General features: G+C 35.8%; 1 protein-coding gene across 1 annotated transcript in view; it reads right to left on the bottom strand.

Moving 5' to 3' along the window:
- Positions 1 to 8,809: 8,809 nt before the first annotated feature.
- Positions 8,810 to 24,153, bottom strand: part of LOC131945971 (sodium- and chloride-dependent glycine transporter 1) — a 17,957-nt gene continuing 2,613 nt past the window's right edge. The window contains exons 3-17 of the mRNA XM_059306605.1: positions 22,290 to 22,384; positions 21,450 to 21,613; positions 20,687 to 20,830; positions 19,938 to 20,103; positions 19,056 to 19,185; positions 18,449 to 18,583; positions 16,721 to 16,824; positions 16,272 to 16,396; positions 14,665 to 14,777; positions 13,862 to 13,990; positions 12,501 to 12,600; positions 10,420 to 10,520; positions 10,135 to 10,308; positions 9,410 to 9,577; positions 8,810 to 8,926 (exon numbers count right to left, since the gene is read on the bottom strand). Of these exons, the coding sequence (XP_059162588.1) occupies positions 8,810 to 8,926; positions 9,410 to 9,577; positions 10,135 to 10,308; positions 10,420 to 10,520; positions 12,501 to 12,600; positions 13,862 to 13,990; positions 14,665 to 14,777; positions 16,272 to 16,396; positions 16,721 to 16,824; positions 18,449 to 18,583; positions 19,056 to 19,185; positions 19,938 to 20,103; positions 20,687 to 20,830; positions 21,450 to 21,613; positions 22,290 to 22,384 (1,965 nt within the window). The remainder of the gene's footprint in view (positions 8,927 to 9,409; positions 9,578 to 10,134; positions 10,309 to 10,419; positions 10,521 to 12,500; positions 12,601 to 13,861; positions 13,991 to 14,664; positions 14,778 to 16,271; positions 16,397 to 16,720; positions 16,825 to 18,448; positions 18,584 to 19,055; positions 19,186 to 19,937; positions 20,104 to 20,686; positions 20,831 to 21,449; positions 21,614 to 22,289; positions 22,385 to 24,153) is intronic.

Here is a 24,153-nt window from a genome sequence, read left to right as displayed (position 1 = left end):
AAGCATAGTGGGGGTTGATTGTTCCCGAGACCCTGAATTTGATCCGGAGCTTGCAGGTTTAGATTGCAGGGAAATATTTCTTGACAGTGAGATATTAATTTCAATCTGATTGGAGAATTAGAGCCATCTCAATAATCTAGTTTAAAGCCACCGAAAACTTAACTAGTCTTTCCGCGGCCTTAGCTAAACTAGACATTATTTTCAAAATTCGCTAAGTAGATCAACAGTTTGCAGATGCAACAAAACTATTTTGATATTTTTTTTTTTATATTTTAATTGTTTCATATGGGGTTGTCGCTAACTAGGAGATGGAAAGTAACAAGCGGTTTTCTTTTTTAATGGTTTGATTCTGTTGCTGATAATATTTGTGCAAAGAACAGTGATTTTAAGGAATGGCACTGATTGTGTGGGTTGATTTTTAGAATCTCAGGCTGTTCCTGTTTTAAGCGTAGCAGTATGCAATGCTTTTTATTTCTTTTTAAACTACTTTGTTAACAAACCTATACACGCGTGTTAATATTTACATTTGGACATTGCTATACACAGCCTAGCACGATACGGCTAGTAATAAATACATTCGTTACTCCTAGATTTCTGATTGGAATAAAAACTTCTTAGAGTACTAAAACATTGAATATAAAATTAAAAATTTTTCAAGCAAAATGATAACACAACGCTTAGACCTGTTTCCTAGCATCACAAACAGTACAACATGCTGTTTAGACGACAGAGAATGTGTTACAAAAATCGCGAAGGTAATCCACTTGCTTGTTGCTCCGCTGCTTATTTTACTTGGCGTCGTGGGCAACGCCTGGAATATCCACTTTCTGAAGAATAAAGGCCTAAATAAAAACATCAACTGTGTCCTCCTATCACTTGCTGTAGTGGACCTCTTGTTCTTACTTATCCAAACGATCGTTCATCTTCACTGGGCCTTTGTTGTGCTGGAGGTAGAGTTGTTGTATAATGTGAATGTGATTGTACAAGTATTAGCCAACCCATTGAGTCGCATGTTATTTTTATCAAATGTACTTCATGTAACTTTGATATCGGTTGTTAGACTAGTCGCTATTTGTTTTCCGTTTCATCTCTCTCGTGTTTTTACACCACGTAGAATCCACATTTGTCTTGTAGTTATTCACATTTTTTCAATAGTAATATATATTCCATTAATCATTTTTGCAATTATTTACATACTTGAACTTACCAATACAAAAACAATAAAAAAAATTACCGTGTATTTTAAATCTAAACAATCATTTTTAAAAAAGCTAGAAGTGTACTTACATATTGTGATCCCTCATATGTTTTCAACGTTCCCTATTCTAATAATTATCTCATGCACCGTAATAATGACTTTTAAAATGTGCACACACGAATTCAAATTATCCGAGAAAACAAAATCAAAGATGGAGATTAAGGTATTTTGGACTTTGTATTCCATCTGCATATCTAAAGTCATGTTCTGTGTTCCCTGTTTGATCCTTTACAATTTGGAGGTGAAAGACGAGTTTAACTTGTCTTCAAGAGAACTTTTTTTAAATTCAGTGTCAAATATACTTTTAATCATAAATGGCTCCAGTAATGCCGTTATTTTTCTGTTAACCCTTCATTGCATAAATTAATTTTGCGAAAGATATTTGAGAAAAAAATCTTACAACGTAGGCTGTGGTATGGAGAGAGCATAAATGAGGAAATTGCATTATTTTATTAAATAATGTTTATTAATTACTAGCGTAGGCCTACATGTCCCCGCGTGTTGCCGCGGGGATAGAAGAAAGTTCGACGAAGTATATTAGAAGGGTTTCTTCGATGCGTTACCAATCTTCTATTCTTTGACGCATCACCTTGTTTTCTAAAACGAAGTTTTTTAAATGTAAACAATGCCTTCGCTTGGATCATAAATATCGGGACACGTGTTAACCTACACTACCGCATGAAAAACTTGAATGTAAGTCACTTACAGAAATAATAAGGTAGAACACACTTTGGTGACTGCCTATGTGACAGGGACGCTCTCAGGAGCCCCAAATTACACTAACGAAGAGGTCCCGCGTACGGCCCCTTGCAACTTAAAACTAACATAGGCGCCATTGTGCTCATAGAATAACCCAGAGTGCCAAATAGCATCCCGTTAACAATCCTGCAGATTGCGTCATTCGCTAAAGTGACACAAATGAATAGGATATTTTTCTTTAACACGTAAAAAAAATTATATGACGTGTTTTAAACATCAGTGTGACTGATGCAATATGTAAGTGTTACTAATCGTCTATTAATAGATGCTCGATCTCAATTTCTGATTGGATCGTCTAAAAATAGATGATAGAAGTAAATAATTTTCAGACACAATTAGAATTTTTGTAAAGGTTAATTTTGTTTAATGCATATGTCGTCAATTAACACTTTAAGTTAGGAAAATGATTTTTTTTAAATAATACAGGGGTCGGCGTGGTCGAGTCGGTAAAGCTCATGGTTGCTAAACCGAAAATTCTCGAGTTCGAACCCTCGGGCAGATGAGGCTCGTTAGCTGGGGACAGCAACTCTTCTAGGAGAGACAACTCCAAAATTAAACAACTGCTGCCTTGTAGTTTGTTCTTGGTTGGACAAAGGCTATGGAAGCAAAATCCAAAAAGAAAAGCAGGCTGAAATCGGAGTCAATGGCCTCTATGGCGCATAACCAGTTGACACGTAACGCTTAATTGTGTTGGAGGCGTGGTCGAGTCGGCAAAAAGCTCATGGTTGATACATTCGAACAGAGTCTCGAGTTCAAACCCACTGGCAGATAAATCTCGATCCCCTTCAACACTAATAATTAAGAACGAAGAAGAAAGAAGAAAATAATACATTAAATATAATTTTTTTATATCACTAATTTAGATGATGACCACCTTAGATATGTCACACTATGGCGATACAGACTTTTTTTTCATTATATTCCTTTTCATTATATTCCCGCTGTCCGCTACATACATACATACATACAGAATTCAACTTTATATATTAGATTAGATAATGTTATTTAGGTTTTAAGGATTTTTTGTGTGTGATCAAATTGTGATTTGCCCTACACAAGAATATATGTTTAAATGTTTTAATGCTGTTTTATTTTATAATTGCAAAATATTAAAATATCACTATGCGAGATTTTAAATAAATAACTGCAATTTTAGTTGGTAACGAAAAAAAAATTAAGTTATCAAATATGTATAAGGATCGTATTCACATGTATTTTTCTTGACTAATTAATAAAGTTTATTCATAATAATCTTTGCAATACATTTTCGTTTTTGGCTTGCGTTGAATTTCCGCAAAAAAGCATTTGGTAAAAGAAAATATTTGACATAAGACACTTTTTAAAATACTCTATTGTGTTTTTATTGTTTCTGTATTTTTTTTTTTACAGTAAATGGTTGTTGTTTTTTGAGTAGAAATACAACCCATGTATTTAACGGGGCGAATATTTTTTTTAGTTTAATTAGGTGATGTTTATGTATGTTTATTGATAGTTTTGTGTATCTTTTGTATTAAAGTTTTGCTTTTATCGTTCTGCTTTATTACGCGTAACCTTTTCTTTTTTTTGAAGTGCGACTTGCCGAGCATTAGAGAGCTAGACTGCTAACCCGAAAGTCTGGAGTTCGATACTCTGATGGGTACCAAAGAAGGTTGGGCATAGTGCTAACCACATTATATCCTAGTATGTAGAGTTCAATGGAAACAGATGAACTCTATTTCACCTGCGTCGTGTGTCTTTGGTAGAAACGGGAAAAGATGACGATGATTTGTTTTGAATAGTATCAATTAAGGGTGTATTTGGGTAATTGGTAATATTTATGTCTAAATACGCGAGAATTAAGTATTTCTAGATCAGCAGCGAGAAGAAGACTTTGTTGGAGTTTTTCGCTCCGTGTAAGGTTACTGCAGTAATAGAAAGGGCTGTTTGGTTATTTGTTTAGCTATGTCTGTTCTATTATCATGTTTTGCTGTGATTTGTTTTTTAGGTTAACTTAAAGCATTAAGTTGTGAATTTTTAGGTTTATGGTTTTTGGTTTTTCCATATTGTGTTTTACATGTTAATAAACTTATGATTTATTGATTATCTTTTAGTCTATCTTGATGAAGATAAGCAGTTAACTGCTCTGGGTTTTATTAGCTATAACTTGAAGGTTTATAGTCATATAACAGATAAAATGGGTTACCTTCCTCTAACGGCTAACATTTGATACCACGATTAGTGTCAGTGTTTTTAGTCTATATATCTTTAATAGTGTCCCCGCAATCAAGGTTACACTTGATGTATTCAACTAAAATAACACAAGCTCACATAAAGGTAAAGCGCATGTCTCTGTCAGGCAGTCACCGGTGAGCCAGACTGTTGCAAGGGACTTCAATAGAGTGCTTTATCGTGTAAATCGTGTGAGAAAAAAGGACAAACGAAATGTCTTTGAGGCAGGAAATGTGATGCGGAATTGACGGCGTCTTTAAGATAAACTAAATGTCGATTACGCAAAAATCAAGTCTGGATTTAAATTATAAGTTAAACCTCGCATTTTACACTTACCCATATAATATGGTCATACATTAACAGAGACATCAGTCATGAGCTCATGCAACTAAACTAATCAGACACGTTATACATTTTCGGAGGAGCAACAGCAACTAAAACATTTAACTAGTTATTCTACTTTGTGGAGCTAAATTGATTTATTGAAATGACATGGCATAAAATCAGTTAAATTTATAATCATCGACAATTTCACCGTAATAAATCGAACGGCTAGAGTCGTATTAATTTAATTTAATTTTTTTTTAAATTATAATTTTTTGCGATCAGTTAATAATCTTGAAACATAATGTTTTAGTATACTGGCAAGGAAGTCATAGGCCGTCCTGTTTGAAAGAGGAACTTAATATTTTTCCATTGGAATAAAAATAAAAATTACACATAAAATAAAAAAAAAATAGAAAAAAATAATAAATATTTTAGTATACTAATAAATGAATATGACAAGATATTATTAGAGCTATTAACTTGTTTGTGAAGTTTTGCTTTCAAATGTGGTTTTAATTGCCGTCGTTTACAGACACATTATTTGTTTGTCTTTGTATAACCACACTGTAGCATTTGTGTGACGCATGTGTTTCTCAACTTTATAAATAAAATTAGTGTAGTTTGTTCCTATTTTTTTGATGACGTAGCCGAAGCGAAAGTTCTAGATTTTCCAGCAGCTTAGACTTGAATAGTTATCATCATCTGAAGACGTTACACCTAGATTTCTGCTTGGAATACCAACATTTCTAGAGTACAATAATATCTAATCAGGAATTAAAGCTTTTCACACCTATATTTCTTCTTGGAATATCAACATTTAGAGTAGGCCTACAATAATATCTAATCAGGGAATTATGGCTGAAACACAGAATTTCGACATGATAACTAAATCAAATAACAGTACTGCTGGTTGTTTGGACGACAGTGAATGTGCTACTAAATTCCTGACAATAATTCATGTATTCGTTGCTCCTGTGTTTGGAGTGCTTGGCGTCGTGGGCAACGCCTGGAATATCCACTTCCTGAAGAGTAAAGGCCTAAATAAAAACATCAACTGTGTCCTCGTATCACTCGCCGTAGTGGACCTCTTGTTCTCGCTGACCATCCCGTTCTTTCATCTGAACAGGGTCGCTAATGTGCTTGAGCTAGTGCTGTTGTATGAAGTGACTTTGTATTTTAGATTAGTTGTCGACCCATTGAATCGCATCTGTTTGTTTTCAAATGTACTTCATGTAACTTTGATATCGGTTGTTAGACTAGTCGCCGTTGTCTTTCCGTTTCATCTCTCTCGTGTTTTTACACCTCGTCGAACCCATATTTGTCTCGTTGTTATCCATATTTTGCCTATAATAATATTAATTGCACAATACACTTTAAATGTAATTATTGACATTAAATTTAGCAATGCAAAAATGAATGAAATAATTGATCTCCACTTTAAATCTAAACATTTTTTAAAAATACTACATGTGTACGAAATGTTTGTTATACCTCAAGTGTTTATGAATATCCCCATTCTGATAATTCTCTCATGTACGGTTATAATCACTTTCAAAATGCTCAATCGAAGGTACAACTTCTCTGAAAAAACTGGTACTAACTCTATCAATGATGCAAAGGTTTTTTGGACATTGTATGCTATCTGTATATCAAAACTTGTTCTGTGTTTGCCTACTTCGATCGTGAAGAGTTTTGGCTTTCTCTTCTTAAACCAAACGGAATTAAAAGATAATTTAGTAGAGGCTGTACTCTCAATACTTAATGGCATCGATGCATCTAGTAATGTTGTTATTTATTTTGTGAACAGCAAGTGCTAAATTTGAGGAATTACAAATTTCAAATATGTAATTATTTTTGTATAAATCTTCCCTCCCCCCCCCCAAATTTTTAAGTATTATATATTGCACTTACGTATTATCATTTAAAACATTTTATTTACCGGAATACTAAGTTGCATTTATGAATCATTGAGATCTTATTTTAATAACGTTCATAGAAAAACTTTCAGGCGAATTGTAAATGTTGATAACGTGTGTCTTGCTTATATTTATTTATTTTGCGTCATTATTTTTTGTTTGTTTTTATTTTGGGAAACTTCGCTGCTTTTCTAGTCACATGCAACTTATATGGTTTTATTCAACTGCATATAAAATGCAAATATTTTTTTGTATATTTTAATTGTTTCATATGGGGTTGTCGCTAACTAAGAGATGGAAAGTAAGTAACAAGCGGTTTTCTTTTTAATGGTTTGATTCTGTCGCGTTTCTCGCGATATCATCTTGATTTATTCTTAGGACTTGCACCATCCAGTGCCAGCTTCTTTTTTTTTATTATTTCGGAAACTGCTTCCATTTCCATATCTCCTAGTAGTCTATCATTTGAGATGGTGTTAGGCCAGTGTAAGCCTTTATCTTTCACAAGCACTTAGCCCGTAATGAGTCCCATGATCTGATGTTGACGTTTGTTTCTTTCCAGAATTTGCTGCCATTCAAAAGGATGCTAAGGTCACTGACTTTGAAAAGTCCGCATTCGGCCTTGGAGGAGATTTTCTTCGACTGTTGTTTTTTTTTGCATGTTTGCAAGGTCAAATTTGGCTTTAGAGATGCGTGTTTCCTTCATAATTGACGATGCTGCCTAAATATGTGAAATCAGTGGCGTCGCTAGGTCGAGTGTCACCCGGTGCGGTACGTTATGGTGTCACCCCCCCCCCCCCCACCAAATAAAAAAAAATTGGATATATATATATATATATATATATATATATATATATATATATATATATATATATATAATTTACAATTGGTGTATTGGTGTCACCCACCCCTCCCATTTGGTCAAATCGCGTGAATTTGTGAACACATTATTTTAATTCAAGTTGAGCAAAGCAACGTTTCATGTTTTTCTCTATAGTTAGCAGGTTTACTTGATTGTGTCGCACCCCTCTCCACCACCCAAACCTCCCCCCCCTCCACTTGTCGGGATCGTTAATTTAAAACTTAAAAGACTTTTTAACTCTAATTTATCATTAGTTTAACTGTCAAAAAGCATTTTTCTTCTATATATTTTGCATTTTTTTGTCTTGGTGTCACCCCCCATTTAGTGTCACCCGGTGCGGTTCGCACCCCCCCCCCTCACTCCGCCTCGCGACGCCTCTGTGTGAAATCTCATATTTCCTCTACTTCTGTGCTGTTTATTTGAATAGGTTCTTGGCTCGATGTATAAACCTTTACTTAGTCATGATTAAATATAATTTTAGATCAAAGGTATCTCAAACCAACCGCTTATGGAGTTGTGCCCAATATACAAAGCTTCCTCTTCTTCTTCGTTCTTAATTTTTAGTGTTGGGGGGGATCGAGCCTTATCTGCCAGAGGGTTTGAACTCGAGACTTTTTCGCTTTAGCCGACTCGACCACGTCTCCATCACAATTAAGGATACGTGTCAACTGGTTATGCGCCATTGAGGCCATTGAATCCGATTTCAGCCTGCTTTTCTTTTTGGATTTGCTTCCAAAGCCTTTGTCCAACCAAGAACAAGCTACAAGGCAGAAAGTGTTTGATTTTGGAGTTGTCTCTCCTAGAAGAGCTACTGTCCCCAGCTAACGAGCCTCATCTGCCCGAGGGTTCGAACTACAGCTTTTACCGACTCGACCACGCCGCCCCCCTCTATACAAAGCGTTGTGTCCGCTTTTAGCAGTTATTTTAACACTTAAACGATGTTTTATCACTTTCATGACAATTGCTCCAATTTTTTTTGTTTTGAAGTTTTATCCCCAATAAAATCAACAACAATACCGACAACAACGCTTGAAATGTAATATTAATTTGATAAAATATGTGATTGTACAAGACATAACGACGAATAACATTGTTTATTTTAAATTTTTGTTTTATTATAATGCTATGTAGTATCTAAAAAAAACAACAACTGAACATGACAACATGTTGAACATATCACATACTCGGGCTAATATTAGATGCATAGAATAATATAACTTTATTTATACGAAACCATTCAATCATAATAATAAATAAATAAATAATTGAAGTATATTCTTTGTGTTTTTTTTACAAACTCTCTGTTTATTTACATTTCAGTTTTATTTAAATTCAAAATGTTTTTGTTCTTGATCAATAATAAGTACAAGCAGATATATTTTTCAAATTTTAAAATAACGCTTTTAAATAATGCTTTCTTTAGGACAATAGAATTATAATGTACAGAAATATAGACACTTGTAGAACCTCCACTACTAACTCTTATACGTTAGTCTCACGGGAGTGGTGGTTGATACGTGTGTTAGTTGTCTCACTGGACGCTGTGTCCTCTTGTGTGAGGGGTGGGGTAGTCGATGTCACGGTATGGACCTCTTCAGTCTAGAGAAATAAAGAGAAAGTAGCTGAATTTTAGGTCTAAGCAGGGCCGCTACTCTGAGGAGAAGATCGTACTGAGGATTACTTAATCAGGGTTATTTGTCACGTTATAAGTTGATTAAAATTTGGTCGTCGATTGCTTCTTAGGGTGCGTTTGGTGAGTTTAAAATAAAATATGAAAAAAGTCAAGTTTGGGGTGGGGTTGTGGGGGGGGGGGGGTCGAAAAAGTGATGCGTAGGACGAGGGAGGAATGGAGGGATTGACTTATCAGCACTGTATGTGCTAGAGTTCCGAGATTAAGTTCAACGTGACCAATGCGAACCTCCCTGATGGAGGCATCCGACTGTTGTAAGGAATGGAGAAGTGTGGGCGCCGCTATGCGACACTTAGCCCTAGACACAACACTCTGTGGTACCCCAACGACCACAATAAACGGTTGATTACTTATTATTTACTTATGCACCATTACTTAAAACATTGACTTACTTTGACAGCGGTTCCGAAATAATTCGGGAACAGCGTCTTGTAGATCCAGAGGCTGGGCAGTTTCTTGTGCGGCTCCACGTGAAAGTCGTCCACGTAGTCGACCTTGACCCTGTGTTTCTTCAACGCCGGACCCCACCTGATGGTCGGGGTGCAGAGCATTCGAATTTTCTGGAACAACCAACAAAAGGCTTGTAAAAATATAAGCATGCCTAATATTTGAATATCAAGATGATATCACAGGAAAGGATTTAAAGCGGATGCCTCAAGGAAAAAGAAAACAAGGAAGGTAAAGGGACTCTTGGAGGCGCACAGCGAGGAAGCAGCTGGCAGAGGCAGGACTGTCATGGGGGACTGCCAGGAAGCAACTGGCAGAGGCAGGACTGTCATGGGGGACTGCCTGGTTAATTGTCGGAGACTGAAAAAAGTGGAGGGAGCTTGCTGTGGCGACTCCATGTGCCTTGGGATCATATTCTCTAAAAACATATAGCGCGAATCTAATTTTAAATTCCTTATGTTGGATGATCAAGAAAGAAGCATACAATTCTTCAAAAATTGATTTTCCGAAAAAGTTACAACTGAAGTTGAATAAAATTTGATTGCCTTAAAGTCCAACGACCGACGTCTATTCAAACTGAATTTGATTCTCACAAAGTCCTATACGCTGGAGTGACTACACAAAGACCGGCTTATTTTGATCAAGCGTTCCTATAAACCACCCCACTCACCTGAAATACATTACTCCCGTCTTTTGCCTTATAAATCTTGTAGACCATGACCAAGGGTATGGCCATGACAGCACCCAAGGTCATGACCCAGCCGAGGGCATCCGCCCATCTGGGGTAAATGTAATCGTCGTATCTAGACTGGTGGTAGTCGACGAAGATGAAGATGAAGATAAACTGAAACACAGAGGGATTTTTTATTTTAGTTTGACGTAAAAAACTATTTACAACGATTGTGATTCGTCTAAAGCTACTTACATCGATTGTGATTGGTCTAAAACTACTTACAGCGATTGTGATTGGACTGACGATACACCACGTGATCTTCCAGAAAATTAAAATATTGCAGTTGGTCATCAGACGAATGTCTAAACAAAATCTGTTCACACCTGCAGCAGAAGTGTCAAAGTTAAATTACCCACACATACAACAGAATGGTCAAAGTTAAATTACCCACACATACAACAGAAGTGTCAAAGTTAAATTTAATTACCAATGCATACAAGAGAAGTGACAAAACTAAACTAAATTACCCACACATACAACAGAAGTGTCAAAATTAAATTAAATTACCCATACATACAATAGAAGTGTCAAAGTTAAATTACCCATACATACAACAGAAGTGTCAAAGTTAAATTTAATTACCAATGCATACAAGAGAAGTGACAAAACTAAACTAAATTACCCACACATACAACAGAAGTGTCAAAATTAAATTAAATTACCCATACATACAATAGAAGTGTCAAAGTTAAATTACCCATACATACAACAGAAGTGTCAAAGTTAAATTACCCATACATACAACAGAAGTGTCAAAGTTAAATTACCCATACATACAACAGAAAGGTCAACATTAAATTAACTACACATACAACAAAGTGTCAAAATCAAATTACCCACAAATACGATAGGAGAATGAAAATTAAATTCAATTACCCAAACATACAAAGATATGACAAAATAAAATAAAATTAACCACACATACAACAGAAGTGCCAAAATTAAATAACCCACACATAAAAGAGAAGTGTCAAAATTAAATTAAAATACCCACACATACAAGAAAAGTGGCAAAATTAAATTAATTAATTACACGTACAACAGAAGTTTCATAATTAAATTAATTACCCACACATACAAGAGAAGTGTTAAAATTAGATTAATTAACCACACATACAAGAGAAGTGTTAAAATTAGATTAATTAACCACACATACAAGAGAAGTGTTAAAATTAGATTAATTAACCACACATACAAGAGAAGTGTTAAAATTAGATTAATTAACCACACATACAAGAGAAGTGGTAAAATTAGATTAATTAACCACACATACAAGAGAAGTGTTAAAATTAGATTAATTAACCACACATACAAGAGAAGTGTTAAAATTAGATTAATTGCATGACATGCGGGACATCTAGATTTAGCATAAAGAAAAATTATTCGAAGACCACAGGGGAAAATCCACCGTTGTCACAGTTTTCTTCTTCTGAGAAAAATGAGATTTTGTTTTTGGGATTCTTTGCTGTTCCATTGTTGCATGATTTTAATATTCTAAATATTGAGGGGAAAGCGTAGTTTTACGCTTTCATATCGTTATACGTGATGGATATACACCAGTACTGCATGAATATGACACGAATTCACAAATTGCACAAAAGTGGACATCGGTGGTTTATCCCGTGTGGTCTTCATTCAGTCAGTTAAAACGATTTCCACATCATCAGGCTTCCAACCAACTAGTACATTCTCATTAAGTGTAATCCAAAGGCCAGTATAACCTGCAAGCGATTCTATTCGAGTATTTTAGGGCTTAGAGATATATTCATTTTCGATACAGTATAAACGCAGAATAGGGCTTGTAAGTAGGTTACCACCTTCTCGTTTTCGAACTTGCATCTATGATTTAAAAAAAACATAAACAATGCTAAAGATCAAATTGATAGACTACAATATGTTGGCTAGCTTCAAGAAAAATATAGCCTGCGATAAATTCTGATTATTTATAAGAAACGTAACACGTTGCCCTAAATAAAGATAAAATATTAATATAATATTATTAATGACCTAGGTACTCAATTTGACTCTATTATTAGTAAAATGTTTATAATTGTTGCATTTTGTGTAGCCCTACTCTTGGTATTTTAAAATCTTGAATGGAGGCCTAGAAATAATAGCCGCCATGATTTTAGTTATCAATCGTAATAAAGTTCACAACAATTAATTTGGTTCGAAAATTCATATCTCTCCCAGGCAAACGAGACTTCAAATTTAAGCGAGAGAGAACGAGATTTACAAGCCCTATACCATCAGATACAACTTTGATTTAAGAAAATGATTTTATAAATATTTGATGCACTGACCGTAAACAAACACCACAGCCACCAGTTCGAATGCTGCTATAATGAAGAGAGTCATACCACCAACGTAGTTGTCCATTAATTGCAGTAGGTAGATGCCACCCTAGTTGAGGAAATGATAGGAACTAGTAATGGCTGCTTTATAATGGGCAAAAATGCAATACAAAATATGTAGGTAGATACCTTGTAGTTGAGGAAATGATATAAACTTGTAATGTCTGCTTTGTAATGGGTAATCGTGCAATTAAAATATGTAGTTAGATACGGCTTTAGTAGAGGAGATTATTGTAACTTGTAACGGCTGCTTTATAATGGGTAATAGTGCAATACAAAATATGTAGGTAGATACCTTCTAGTTGAGGAGATAATAGAAACTTGTAATGGCTGCTTTATAATTGGCAATAGTGCAAAATAAAATGCAGGTAGGCGCCAGCCTTGTTAATAAAATCGGAGAAATATAATTTGTGAATGTTGGTTAATATCGTGTAATGGTCAAATTGAAATATGTACTAAACGAAAAAAAAAGATAATAACTTTAAAAAAATTAAATTATATTAGTCAAAACTGTAAACTATGTACATGAGCGCAATGCCAGTCTTAAACGTTTAACGCGCTAATCTTTTCCCGTTCGTGCTCAAGAAGTAGAGTTCATCTGTTTTAGAGAACTAGGCATGTGAAGGGATGGTGTGGTCAGTACTATGCCCATTCGCCTTTGTTAGCGGTCTAGCTCTCTACCGTGAGGCGACGCCGTCCCGTATTTAACGCGATACCAACCTGAAAAATGTAAAACGATACTATCCATCGTTACCTAACACGATACCCAGCATATTGACTCAACACGATACACAGCGTAATCACTTAACATGATACCCAGCGTAACCACTTACCACGATACCCAGCGTAATCACTTAACACGATACCATCGTAATCACTTAACACGATACCCAGCGTAACCCCTTAACACGATACCCAGCGTAATAACTTAATACGATACCCAGCGTAAACACTCAACACGATACCCAGCGTAACCACTTACCACGATACCCAGCGTAATCACTTAACACGATACCCAGCGTAATCACTTAACACGATACCCAGCGTAACCACTTACCATGATACCCAGCGTAACCACTTACCACGATACCCAGCGTAACCATTTACCACGATACCAATCTTAAACATTAAACGCTATGCTAGCCTTTGACATTGAACTTGTGTAAAAGGCAATATGTCGAGAAAATCTAAATTTAAAACTGACTCCGCCCATAACCACATACATAACTATAACTCTCATGTGAAATAATGTCAACCCACTCCACCCCTCCCACTAACATGACACTCATAGCGTGCAGAGAAGTACTCACGGGGCAGGTGAGGGGTAGCCCAAACAGGAACAGCACGACACAGATGACCACCATGACGTACATCTTTTTGTGACGTAACATGGGGAACTGGTCAATGACGCCTGTCAGCACTGTTTCAATCATCACAAACTGCAGAGTTCAGAGGTCAAAGAAAATATGTCAACAAAATTAGACTGGCAAGTCATGATGTTTTAAACTAGCAAAAAAAAAAATTACAATAAATTATAGAATTATAAATTAATTTTAAAATATAATCAATAAAATTAATTGTAAAGTAAATTATAAAATTGTATAAAAAGTTACAATAAATTATAGAACTTTAAATTAATTAAAAATATAATCAATAAAATTAATTATAAAATAAATGATAAGAGTATATAAAAATTACAAAAAATTATAGAACTATAAATTAATTATAAAATTTAGGCCTACTCAATAAATTAATTATAAAATAAATTATAAAATTATGTAAAAAATTATAATAAATTCTAGCGATGCTACACTTTGGTTGTTCAAAGCATATCAAGTTAAAGAAAAAACAATGACATTTGTAACACAGCTTTATTCTTTAAAAAAATATTTTTTATTGCATTACACGATCCTCTACAGTTATCTTCTCCATAGCCTTTCATTGTATAAAGCGTACGCTAATATGTAATGTATCAGGCAATAGCTACATAAGTCACTTATATTCAAAACAAAAAATAATTTCGATGTATCACACATTTAAGTTTCAATTTAGGAGAAGATGACTTTAAAAGTCGTATGGCACCAAAGAAATAATTCTACAACAATTTTGTTACCTGAGAGTCCAGCCCGAGTGTCAACAATGTGACAAAAAACAGAATGGCCCAGAGAGTCGTTGGTGGGAGGTTAGAAATGGCTTCTGGGTACATGACAAAGGCCAGTCCTACACCTGGTAGAGAGTGAAACATTATGGTATAATATCAGGGTACAGGATAAAGGTCAGCTCTAAAACTGGTATATATATAGAGAGAAACATCACGGTATAATATCAAGGTACAGGACAAAGCCTACGCCTGATAGAGAGAAACATTACGGCAGGGGTTCCCAACCCTGTGCCCGCGGGCGCCATGGCGCCCGCTGAACGATTCGTATGTGCCCGCCTCTCACTTTTCGACAGAGACAGAATTTTTTTCATAAACATTATTTTAAAATATGATTTATTTTTATTCATTTGTTAAAGTTTTAATTTTTTTTTTGACTGCCTAGGTTTATTAAATATGTTCGATACTTGTCCCAACTTGTCTAGCGGCGAGCCAGACTGCATTATTTACGTTTTGTAAATACAATTCTCTGTGTGTATGCAATTTGAAAAAAATGCCAAATAATTTTATTCTTTTGAAACATTTTTTAAAATTATTTATTAATACATTATGACCAGAGGCGTAGCAAGGAGCGGGGGGGGGGGGGGGCGGACCGCACCGGGTGACACCATTTAGGGGGGTGACACCAAGGTAAAAAATACCAAAATATATAGAGAAAAATTCGAGGGAGGGGGGGGGGGTGCAAATCGAAAGTTTGAGGGGGGGGGGGTGCAAATCTAAAATTGAAAGTTTGTCCCTGGGAAAGGTCGCCACTGGGGGGGGGGGGTGACACCATTAAGTGCCGAATCGGGTGTCACCTCGACCTCGCTACGCCACTGATTATGACTATAAAAAAATAAAATAAATTATGGGAAATGACAAGTTATGGAAGGAGTTTGTTGATTTAAAATAGGTGGTGCCCGCCACCCTACCGATATTTTAGAATGTGCTCTAGAGTAAAAAAAGGTTGGGAACCCCTGCATTACGGTATAATATCAGGGTACATGACAAAAGACAAAGGCCAGTGCTACACATATTATAGAGAGAATACATGTACAGTATAATATAAGGTACAGGGTAAAGGCCGTTTCTAAAACTGGTAAATACAGAAATAATACATGTACAATATAATATAGGGTACAGGACAAAGGTCAACCCAACATCTTGTACAATATGGACCGAATGGTTCTTTTAAACCAACTACAAATGATGCAGTACATAAAGTTTTCATGATAGCGGTTTGATAAAAAAAAATTGCTGATTCCTAAGTTACACACAAATTAAAAAAAAAGATCGTCCAAAATCGATGACACATACTGGCAAAAAAAAAAGGAAGGCGGGAGAAGGAGATTAAAACATTCCAAAATTGTGACGTCATTTATGAATAACCCCTAAACCCATAGTTATCCAAAAGATGACGGATATAATACAAAACACACCATAGTTTAGACAACTTATTAAAGATCAACCTCAATTTAAAAAATATACATTTTAGAGATCTTTACTCGCTATTCTCAGTTCGGAATCTTACAATGACAATGTAAAAACCAACAGAAAAGTAAATAAAATCAATCGAGACTTACCATCGACAGCGACATCCTCTATATGGACGGACAGCTGACCAGCGATGTAGCCAAGGTAAGAGAAAATAACAAACCCTCCAAGGATACATGTCATAGTGTCGCCAAAGGCTACCAAGATGGAATCTCTGGGGAAAAAAGTTTAGAACACCTAATAAATATAAACAAATTTAAAAGTCAATAAAACATGGGGGGAAAAACCGATGTTTTATTTTATTTTATAAGTTTTAAATTTTAAAAAAAAAAGTTAAAATATGTTAAGCTTAAAGTTTAGAATTTTAAATTAAAAAAAAAAATATTAATTGAATAAAAAAAAATGAAATTTAAACAATCACAAAAATCAGAAGTTTAAGACTATCCAATGATGAACTATCAGCGTTGGTTTGCCTCGAATGGTCTGATTGGTTTTCTACTTTTAGCCACCACGTGATTCTGGTAATGACGTCACTCACCTGACGATGTTGTTGTGAAACCGGTTGTAACTGGCCAGGGAGATGACGCTGCCGCCGGCAATGCCCAGAGAGAAGAAGATCTGGTTGATGGCGTCTTTCCAGGCCTGGTGACGATAAGTGTTTTATTGAAATTCTTTAAACGCTTCAGAGTTAAGTTCAGTGTTTCTTCCAGAGGAAAGTCTACCGCCCCACTCCCTCCAATGAAATGGAATTTATATAGAAAATATAGATTTTATACTTTTAACACTTTCCGTACTCCCCCCCTCCCCCAGGAAATTTTAGTTCGCCCCCCCCCCCCCCCCTCCGAATTTCAAGTGACCCCCCCCCCCACTCTTGGAGAAAAAAGTCTGGAAGGAACACTGGTAAACTTATAGACTTATAGATACATTTATAATGGTAATGTACCGGCATGTTTCATAATTAAATACAAGGTAAGTTGGATGAAGAAAAATAATACATTTGTTTCCACGATAAGCAAAATTGTGATGCCTCGGATTAAAACGTAAAGAAAACAATTTTAATGCAATTCGAAATATAAAAAAACATAAATTACAAAACACAGTTTTTGATTGAGCGATCGCAAGTATTAGTAGTTAGCGTCAAACTGATAAAATCACAGAAAAAAAATCACAGAAAAAAACAATTTCATTATAAATAATAATCATTAAAAAAGTTTTAAAAAACCCACGTTTTCTGATTGAACTAAAAAGTAGAAAATAAATGCTATAGGCCCTACATCACAATAATGCAAGCGATCACTCTACTATAAGCGATCAAAAACGTGGGGCGCCGAAGTAAAAGTTATATTACTATTGATTAGATAATACTATTGACTTTTATTAGGGAGCTTGTAGAGAGTCAACAGTATTAGAAACTGTAAGAAAATCACGGCGCCCCACGTTTTTGCTCGCTTATAGTAGAGTGATCGCTTGCATTATTGTGATGTAGGGCCTATAGCATTTATTTTCTACTTTTTAGTTCAATCAGAAAACGTGGGTTTTTTAAAACTTTTTTAATGATTATTATTTTCTACTTTTTAGTCTTTGTCTGTTTGTTTGCATTAAAATCTTGCTATCGATTTTATCTTTTCACTTTTTTTGGGTAAACGAAGACAACTCGTAAAAAGACAACTCGTAAAAAGACAACTCGTAAAAAGACAACTCGTAAAAAGACAACTCGTAAAAAACTCGTTGTTTGAATACGTTACTGACTAGAACACATAGATTTGAACCCGTGTCGAGTGGGATAGCAATCGTGTGCCCAACCACTCGACCATATCGTCTCCCCCAAACTGGCCTACCTCCTGTAAGTTTAAACTCGGTTCAAGCTAAATTCTCTGCCCCTAAGCCTGTGGCGACATGTGATCGTTCGCTTCACTGCGCGCGAGGTACGCGTCGCTGGTTTTTTTTCTAATGGCTAGCAGAGGAGAATTATATATATAGATTATATAGCGGTCTAAAATGCTCAATAAAATGTTTCCATTGATCAATTTAGTAATAATAACAATTGAATATTCAATGGTCATCCAAAAGAAAGCTTCCCTGAAAATTTCAGCGCGCTAGCTAACTGGGAAGTGCCAGAAATTTCGATCGCAAGATTTGATTGGAAAGACAAACACACAAAAAATGATACGCTTTTTGGACTTTCTTTTACCTGCGAATGTGATATGTAGAAAAATAATTTACAAGGGAGATAACATCTCTAGTTTTGGTCAAAATGTTCACTCACCGTTGCGTCCCCTAGCCTTTCAAAAGAAGGCGTGATAAAATAGTAGATGCCGTAGGAGGCGTGTTCTAGGGTCAGACCCCTGAGGAACAGGATGATCAACAGGACATAGGGACAGAGAGCTGTAAAATACACAACCTGTGGGCAGAGATAGAACAATCAGCAGGGCATAGAGGCAGATAAAGGATGATCAGTAGGGCATAGGGGCAGAGGGCTGTAAAATACACGACCTGTGGGCAGAGAGAGAACGATAAGTAAGGCATAGGGGCAGAGACAGTAACATCAGCAGGACATAGGGGCAGAGAGCTGTAAATACACGACCTGTGGTCAGAGATAGGAGAATCAGTTAGACATAGGCAGATAAGGATAATGAGATAAAAGCCATATCCAGCAATGTTTAGGTTTACAACTCTTTGATATAGGCCTGTCAAATCTTTACAAAATTTAGAGGTAAAGTTGGCTTGATTTACATTTAACAATGAAAAACTTAACAAAAAACATTGTTTTTATATACACTTATGTAAAAAACTAAACAAAAACTATTTGTCTTAACCTTTAACCCCAAGCTTTGTGTTCAGACAAACTTAGTGTGAGCCAATGGTGTACTCACCTTGCCCGTGCTTTTGATTCCCTTGATCAGACAGAAGAAACACACGGCCCAAGCTAACATCAGACACAGGACCAGGTCCCACTTGGGGCTGCCCATGTGTTCCAGACCCTCACTGACCTCAAGCACGGAGCTGGAATATTCCAGAGAAGTCATCGCTACACGGTGTGTTGGAAGTGTCAAAGTTGCACAATGTGTTGGAAGAGTCCATATTTGTTAGTCATTTCTACACAGTGTGTTGGAAGAGTCCATATTTGTTAGACATGGCTACACAATGTGTTGGAAGAGTCCATATTTGTTAGACATGGCTACACAATGTGTTGGGAGAGTCCATATTTGTAAGTCATAGCTACACAATGTGTTGGAGACATAGGTACGCACAAGCGACGGGAGGGGACATTTGTTATTCATAGTTACCCAGTGTGTTGGAAGAATCATTAATGGTCTTAGTTGAACATGAGTAACGGGATGGGCAATGTAGTCATAGCTTAACATAAGTGAAAAAAATCATCGTGAGTTATAACTACGCATTGGCGACTGAAGGGTTAATTTGAATCATAGCTAATTATGGGGGAATGAGCAGCATTGTAAATCCTAGCTACACGTGGATGACGGAAAAGACATTAAAAGTCATAGCTACACCTGTTAGATGTGTTAATAAAACTCATGGGAAATAGCTGAAATAGTCAAAGAAAGTCATAGTTACGCATAATAGATGTGTTTATAAGTCATTTGAGTTGGATATTCAAAAAGAGTCATGGCGAAAATTAGGTGGTGTTAATGACTTTGGAGAATACAATGCTTTAGATGTTGAACACATTTCGGAAAGATGTTTAAAGGTTGTACCAGAAGAAAAAAACAACTGCTTAGAAAGTTAAGACCTACTTTTCCCAGTATTCTTGAGACGGAGACTTCAGTTTCCGCCCAGTGACGTTGACGAAGAGAGTTTTATTCCAGATGCCGACCTCTGTACCATTGTAGCTCCTGCACAGTCCGTCCATTGTTTTACTCACACCTTGGCACTGCATTGTGGGTAATCTCAAACTACAGTCTGTGAGCAGTGTTCAGAAAAGGGCATGTCAATTTATGCATTAAGTGGCTTTGACTTTCTTTAAACCCCAGATTTTAGAATTACTTATCATACACTATTCCTAACGCTAAGCAAAAATTAAAGAAATTTCCTAAAAATATTGCTTGAAGACCATTTATGGATATCGCAATAGAAATAGAAGATATATATATATATATATTTTAAAATAGTGATTTGTGTAAAATTTCTCCAATCAGCAACACGGGATGTTGGTTCAAAAGATCGTCCATCAATACTAAATCAAACGATTTAAAAGAAATAAAAAAAAAAAAATAAACGCTGGATTGGATACATTTTTTTTTTTTAAAAGCGCTAATTATTAGACATTTGCATATTTTTTCATGGCGACAAGAAATTCTAAATATAATATTTTTTTTGTCCACACATTAAATACTTCAACATTCACGTTCATTAAATACTATTATACTTGCTGGATACAATTTTTTTTGTGGTGGCTGGTCTTAGAAAGTAATCAAATAACAGACAACCAGTAGGTATAGGGGAATACTTTAGTAACATAGCTTCTCCTTGAAAACTTGCTTACCTTCCGTGTTCCAGGGGTTGTCGCAGTTCAAAAACGGCGGGTCGCTGGTGAAGGAGGCGAAGAGGTAGTGGAATGCCCAGCTGAGTAGGACGTTGTAGTAGATTCCTGTCATGGCTGACACCATCACCATGGCGATACCAACACCTGACCACAACATCCAGTAATTAGACGAGTTGGTTAGCACTTTAGTAAAAGTTGCGTTTAAAATTGTATTATAGTTAATATTAGGTTTGTACAGTTTAAGGTACTAACAATTGTATTGTGTTTTTAAGACAAATATGTAGTTGTTGGAAATTTGGGTTCCGAACATACTTTAGTAGATGTGACCTTAATTCCCTTTTACATAGCTGCAGCAAAGTTTACAATTAAAGAGTGGAGCAAAGTCTACCTCTAAATAGGAGCAAAAATTACCTTTAAAGAACAGATCAATGTTTATCTTTAAACAGCGGCTTAAAGCGGAGCAAACGTTACTTTTAAAGCGCGGAGCAAAGTTTACTTTTAGAGAGTGGAGCTAAGTTTATTTTAAAGAGGCGATCACAGTTTACCTTTAAATAGAAGAAAAAGTTTACCTTTATAAAGCGGAGCAAAATTTACCTTTAAAGAGTGGAGGTACGTTTACCTTGAAAGAGCAGAGCAAAGTTTACCTTTAGAGAGATAAGCTAAGTTTATCTTCAAAAAGGCCACAAAGTTTACCTTTAAAGTGCTTGCGAAAATTTTACCTATAAACAGCGGGGCAAAATTTAAATAGCTAACTGAAATTTACCTTTAAAGAGCGGAGCAAAGTTCCAGCACATTGTAGCGCCACAGCTGGTGTACTGTCCAAGGGCGGCCTCCAGGAAAAACAGCGGCAGGCCCACCAGGATCATCATGATAATGTAAGGGAAGAGGAAGGCGCCGCCGCCGTTACGGTAACACAGATAGGGGAACCTGTTGGTAGAATGAAATATACGGCCTGTGTTGTTGTTATGTTTTGTTGGAAGTTAGTCTACAGCAATGTCATAACTATCATCAGAATAGGATTCACAAGCACAATAAAATTGAACAAATATAAACATATCGTGGTATATTAAATCCTTAGACAACAGGTAATCGCTCACACAATTATCAACAAAAGCATTAAGACGTCCAAAAAAAAAAAAAAAAAAAAAAGAAAACAAAACAAAAACAAGGAAAATATTACTGCCCCAATGCTAAATCTTGCTCGAGTAATAACATTTAACCTAAAATTACCATCAGAACTGTTTGTAAACCTCAAACACCAACTTTATCTCGAACCTCCTTAATTGAACAATGACCCTAACCCAATCCCTATTCATAACAGCGACAATGGCAGAAAATAATTCTAAATTAATCAAAAAAATCCAACACGGGCAAAAGGCCGATGCGGAAAAACCCGACACGACAAAAGGCCGATGCGGGAAAGGCAGAAACAGACAAAAGACCGAAATGAAAAAGGTCGACACGGACAAAAAACCGACACGAAAAAAAGCCGATACGAACAAAACGCCGACAAGAACAAAAGGTCAACACTGAAGAAAGCCGACAAGGAAAACAGCCCAAATCTAACAAAAGCCAAACTTAAAATAAAGTCGACCCAACTAACCTCCAGACGTTGTCCAGACCCACGGCAAACCCCAGCACCGACACGTTGAAGTCGCAGGTTCCGTGCCAGTTACCCCGCTCCTCGTTCTCGTCCTGCTTGTAGAACAACAGCGGCACGCCCCGGAACACGGCCGGAAGTGATTCCAGACTGAGAGCTGTTTCCTGTGTAATGGGGTCACTGTGTTAGAGACATTTGTGTGTAATGGGGTCACTGTATTAGAGACATTTGGCAGGGAACATAAATACAAAGAGCTGTTTCCTGTGTAATGAGGTCACTGTGTTAGAGACGTTTGTGTGTAATGGGGTCACTGTGTTAGAGACGTTTGTGTGTAATGGGGTCACTGTGTTAGAGACGTTTGTGTGTAATGGGGTCACTGTATTAGAGACATTTGGCAGGGTACATACAGACTAAGAGCTGTTTCCTGTGTAATGGGGTCACTGTATTAGAGACATTTGGCAGGGTACATACAGACTAAGAGCTGTTTCCTGTGTAATGGGGTCACTGTATTAGAGAATTTGGCAGGGTACATACTACCGTAATATTTTCTTGAATTCTCATTTGTAGTCGGTTTTTTTTTGTTCGAGTAAAGTTTATGGAAATATAATTTTATAAGAGGTGAGTCAGATGAACTCTGCTTCTTCTGCCCCATGTGTCTTAGGCACGAACCATAAAAAAAAATAAAACGATAATTAACGTATAAGAAATTACCTTTCAACCCTGTTGGTCCGTTAATTAAGTAGTTGCAGCAGAGTTCACTTATTTTAAGTGACTTCGGTATGTAAAAGGATAGATTGGTCAGCATTATTTCCCGGTTGCTTTTACTTCACCTAGCGCGATTCAGGTAACCATAAGAGCTGAGTCCACCCACCAACTCGCACTTGCCATCCAAACACGAGACTTCCGTGTTAAAAACATACCGGTACGCATTGCGCCACATTCAGGGGCGGAACTACAGTGCCGCCAGACCCCGCAATGCGGGGGGGCCCACACCATTTAGGGGCCCACGGCCGACCATAAAAAAAAAATTATAGTTAAAAAAAAATTTCTTGCATTTTTGACTTAATGTTTGTTTTGTAAAAAAGATTACCGTAGCTGCGGTTGGATTATCTTTATTCTATAGACACCATCCCACGATAATTTTTCCTTCTTTTTTAAACCACTGTCAATCAAACTTATCAAAGATAAGCAAACGTTCAAACTACTTCAATGACTTATTTCCCTTTTTTTTAGTTAAATAGTGATGCTCATAAGCCTCTTTTTAATAGATTTGTACTAAATAAATTAAAAAGCAATTACTTCTCTTTATTATTATTTGTTTATAAATTACTTACTAAAGAATGACACTGTACAAAAAGAAAATGTATTTAAAATTAATAAAATAAATACAAAACAACATAAAAATAAACATGAAACGAGACACCATTATTTACAGAAAGCTTTCATGTTTTATATTCTTTTTGACCGGTATGTTGTTAGAGGTCTTACCGCAAACATAATATAAAACTGATTTTCACATAACAGACTAATGAACTTACACACATGACATGATGTTGTAATTTGTTTCAATATAAAAAAAAAACCCCACGTATTTCTCAAAACACGAACAGGCCAGCAATAAGTATCCTCCTTTCCTCCTTGTTCGTATTTTGTGTTTGAGTATATATATATATATATATATATATATATATATATATATATATATATATATATATATATATATATATATATATATATATATATATACATATATATATATATATATATATATATATATATATATATATATATATATATATATATATATATATATATATATGCCTAAATATTTATATGGGGGGGGGGCTAAAAAATTTTTTTGCGGGGT

Source organism: Physella acuta, unplaced genomic scaffold, assembly GCF_028476545.2.
Source record: "Physella acuta isolate Inbredline_101_S28 unplaced genomic scaffold, ASM2847654v3 ptg000542l, whole genome shotgun sequence".
Taxonomy (NCBI): Eukaryota; Metazoa; Mollusca; class Gastropoda; family Physidae; genus Physella; species Physella acuta.
Note: the sequence above shows the minus strand (reverse complement) of the source record. Positions and strands in the feature narration are given on the sequence as shown.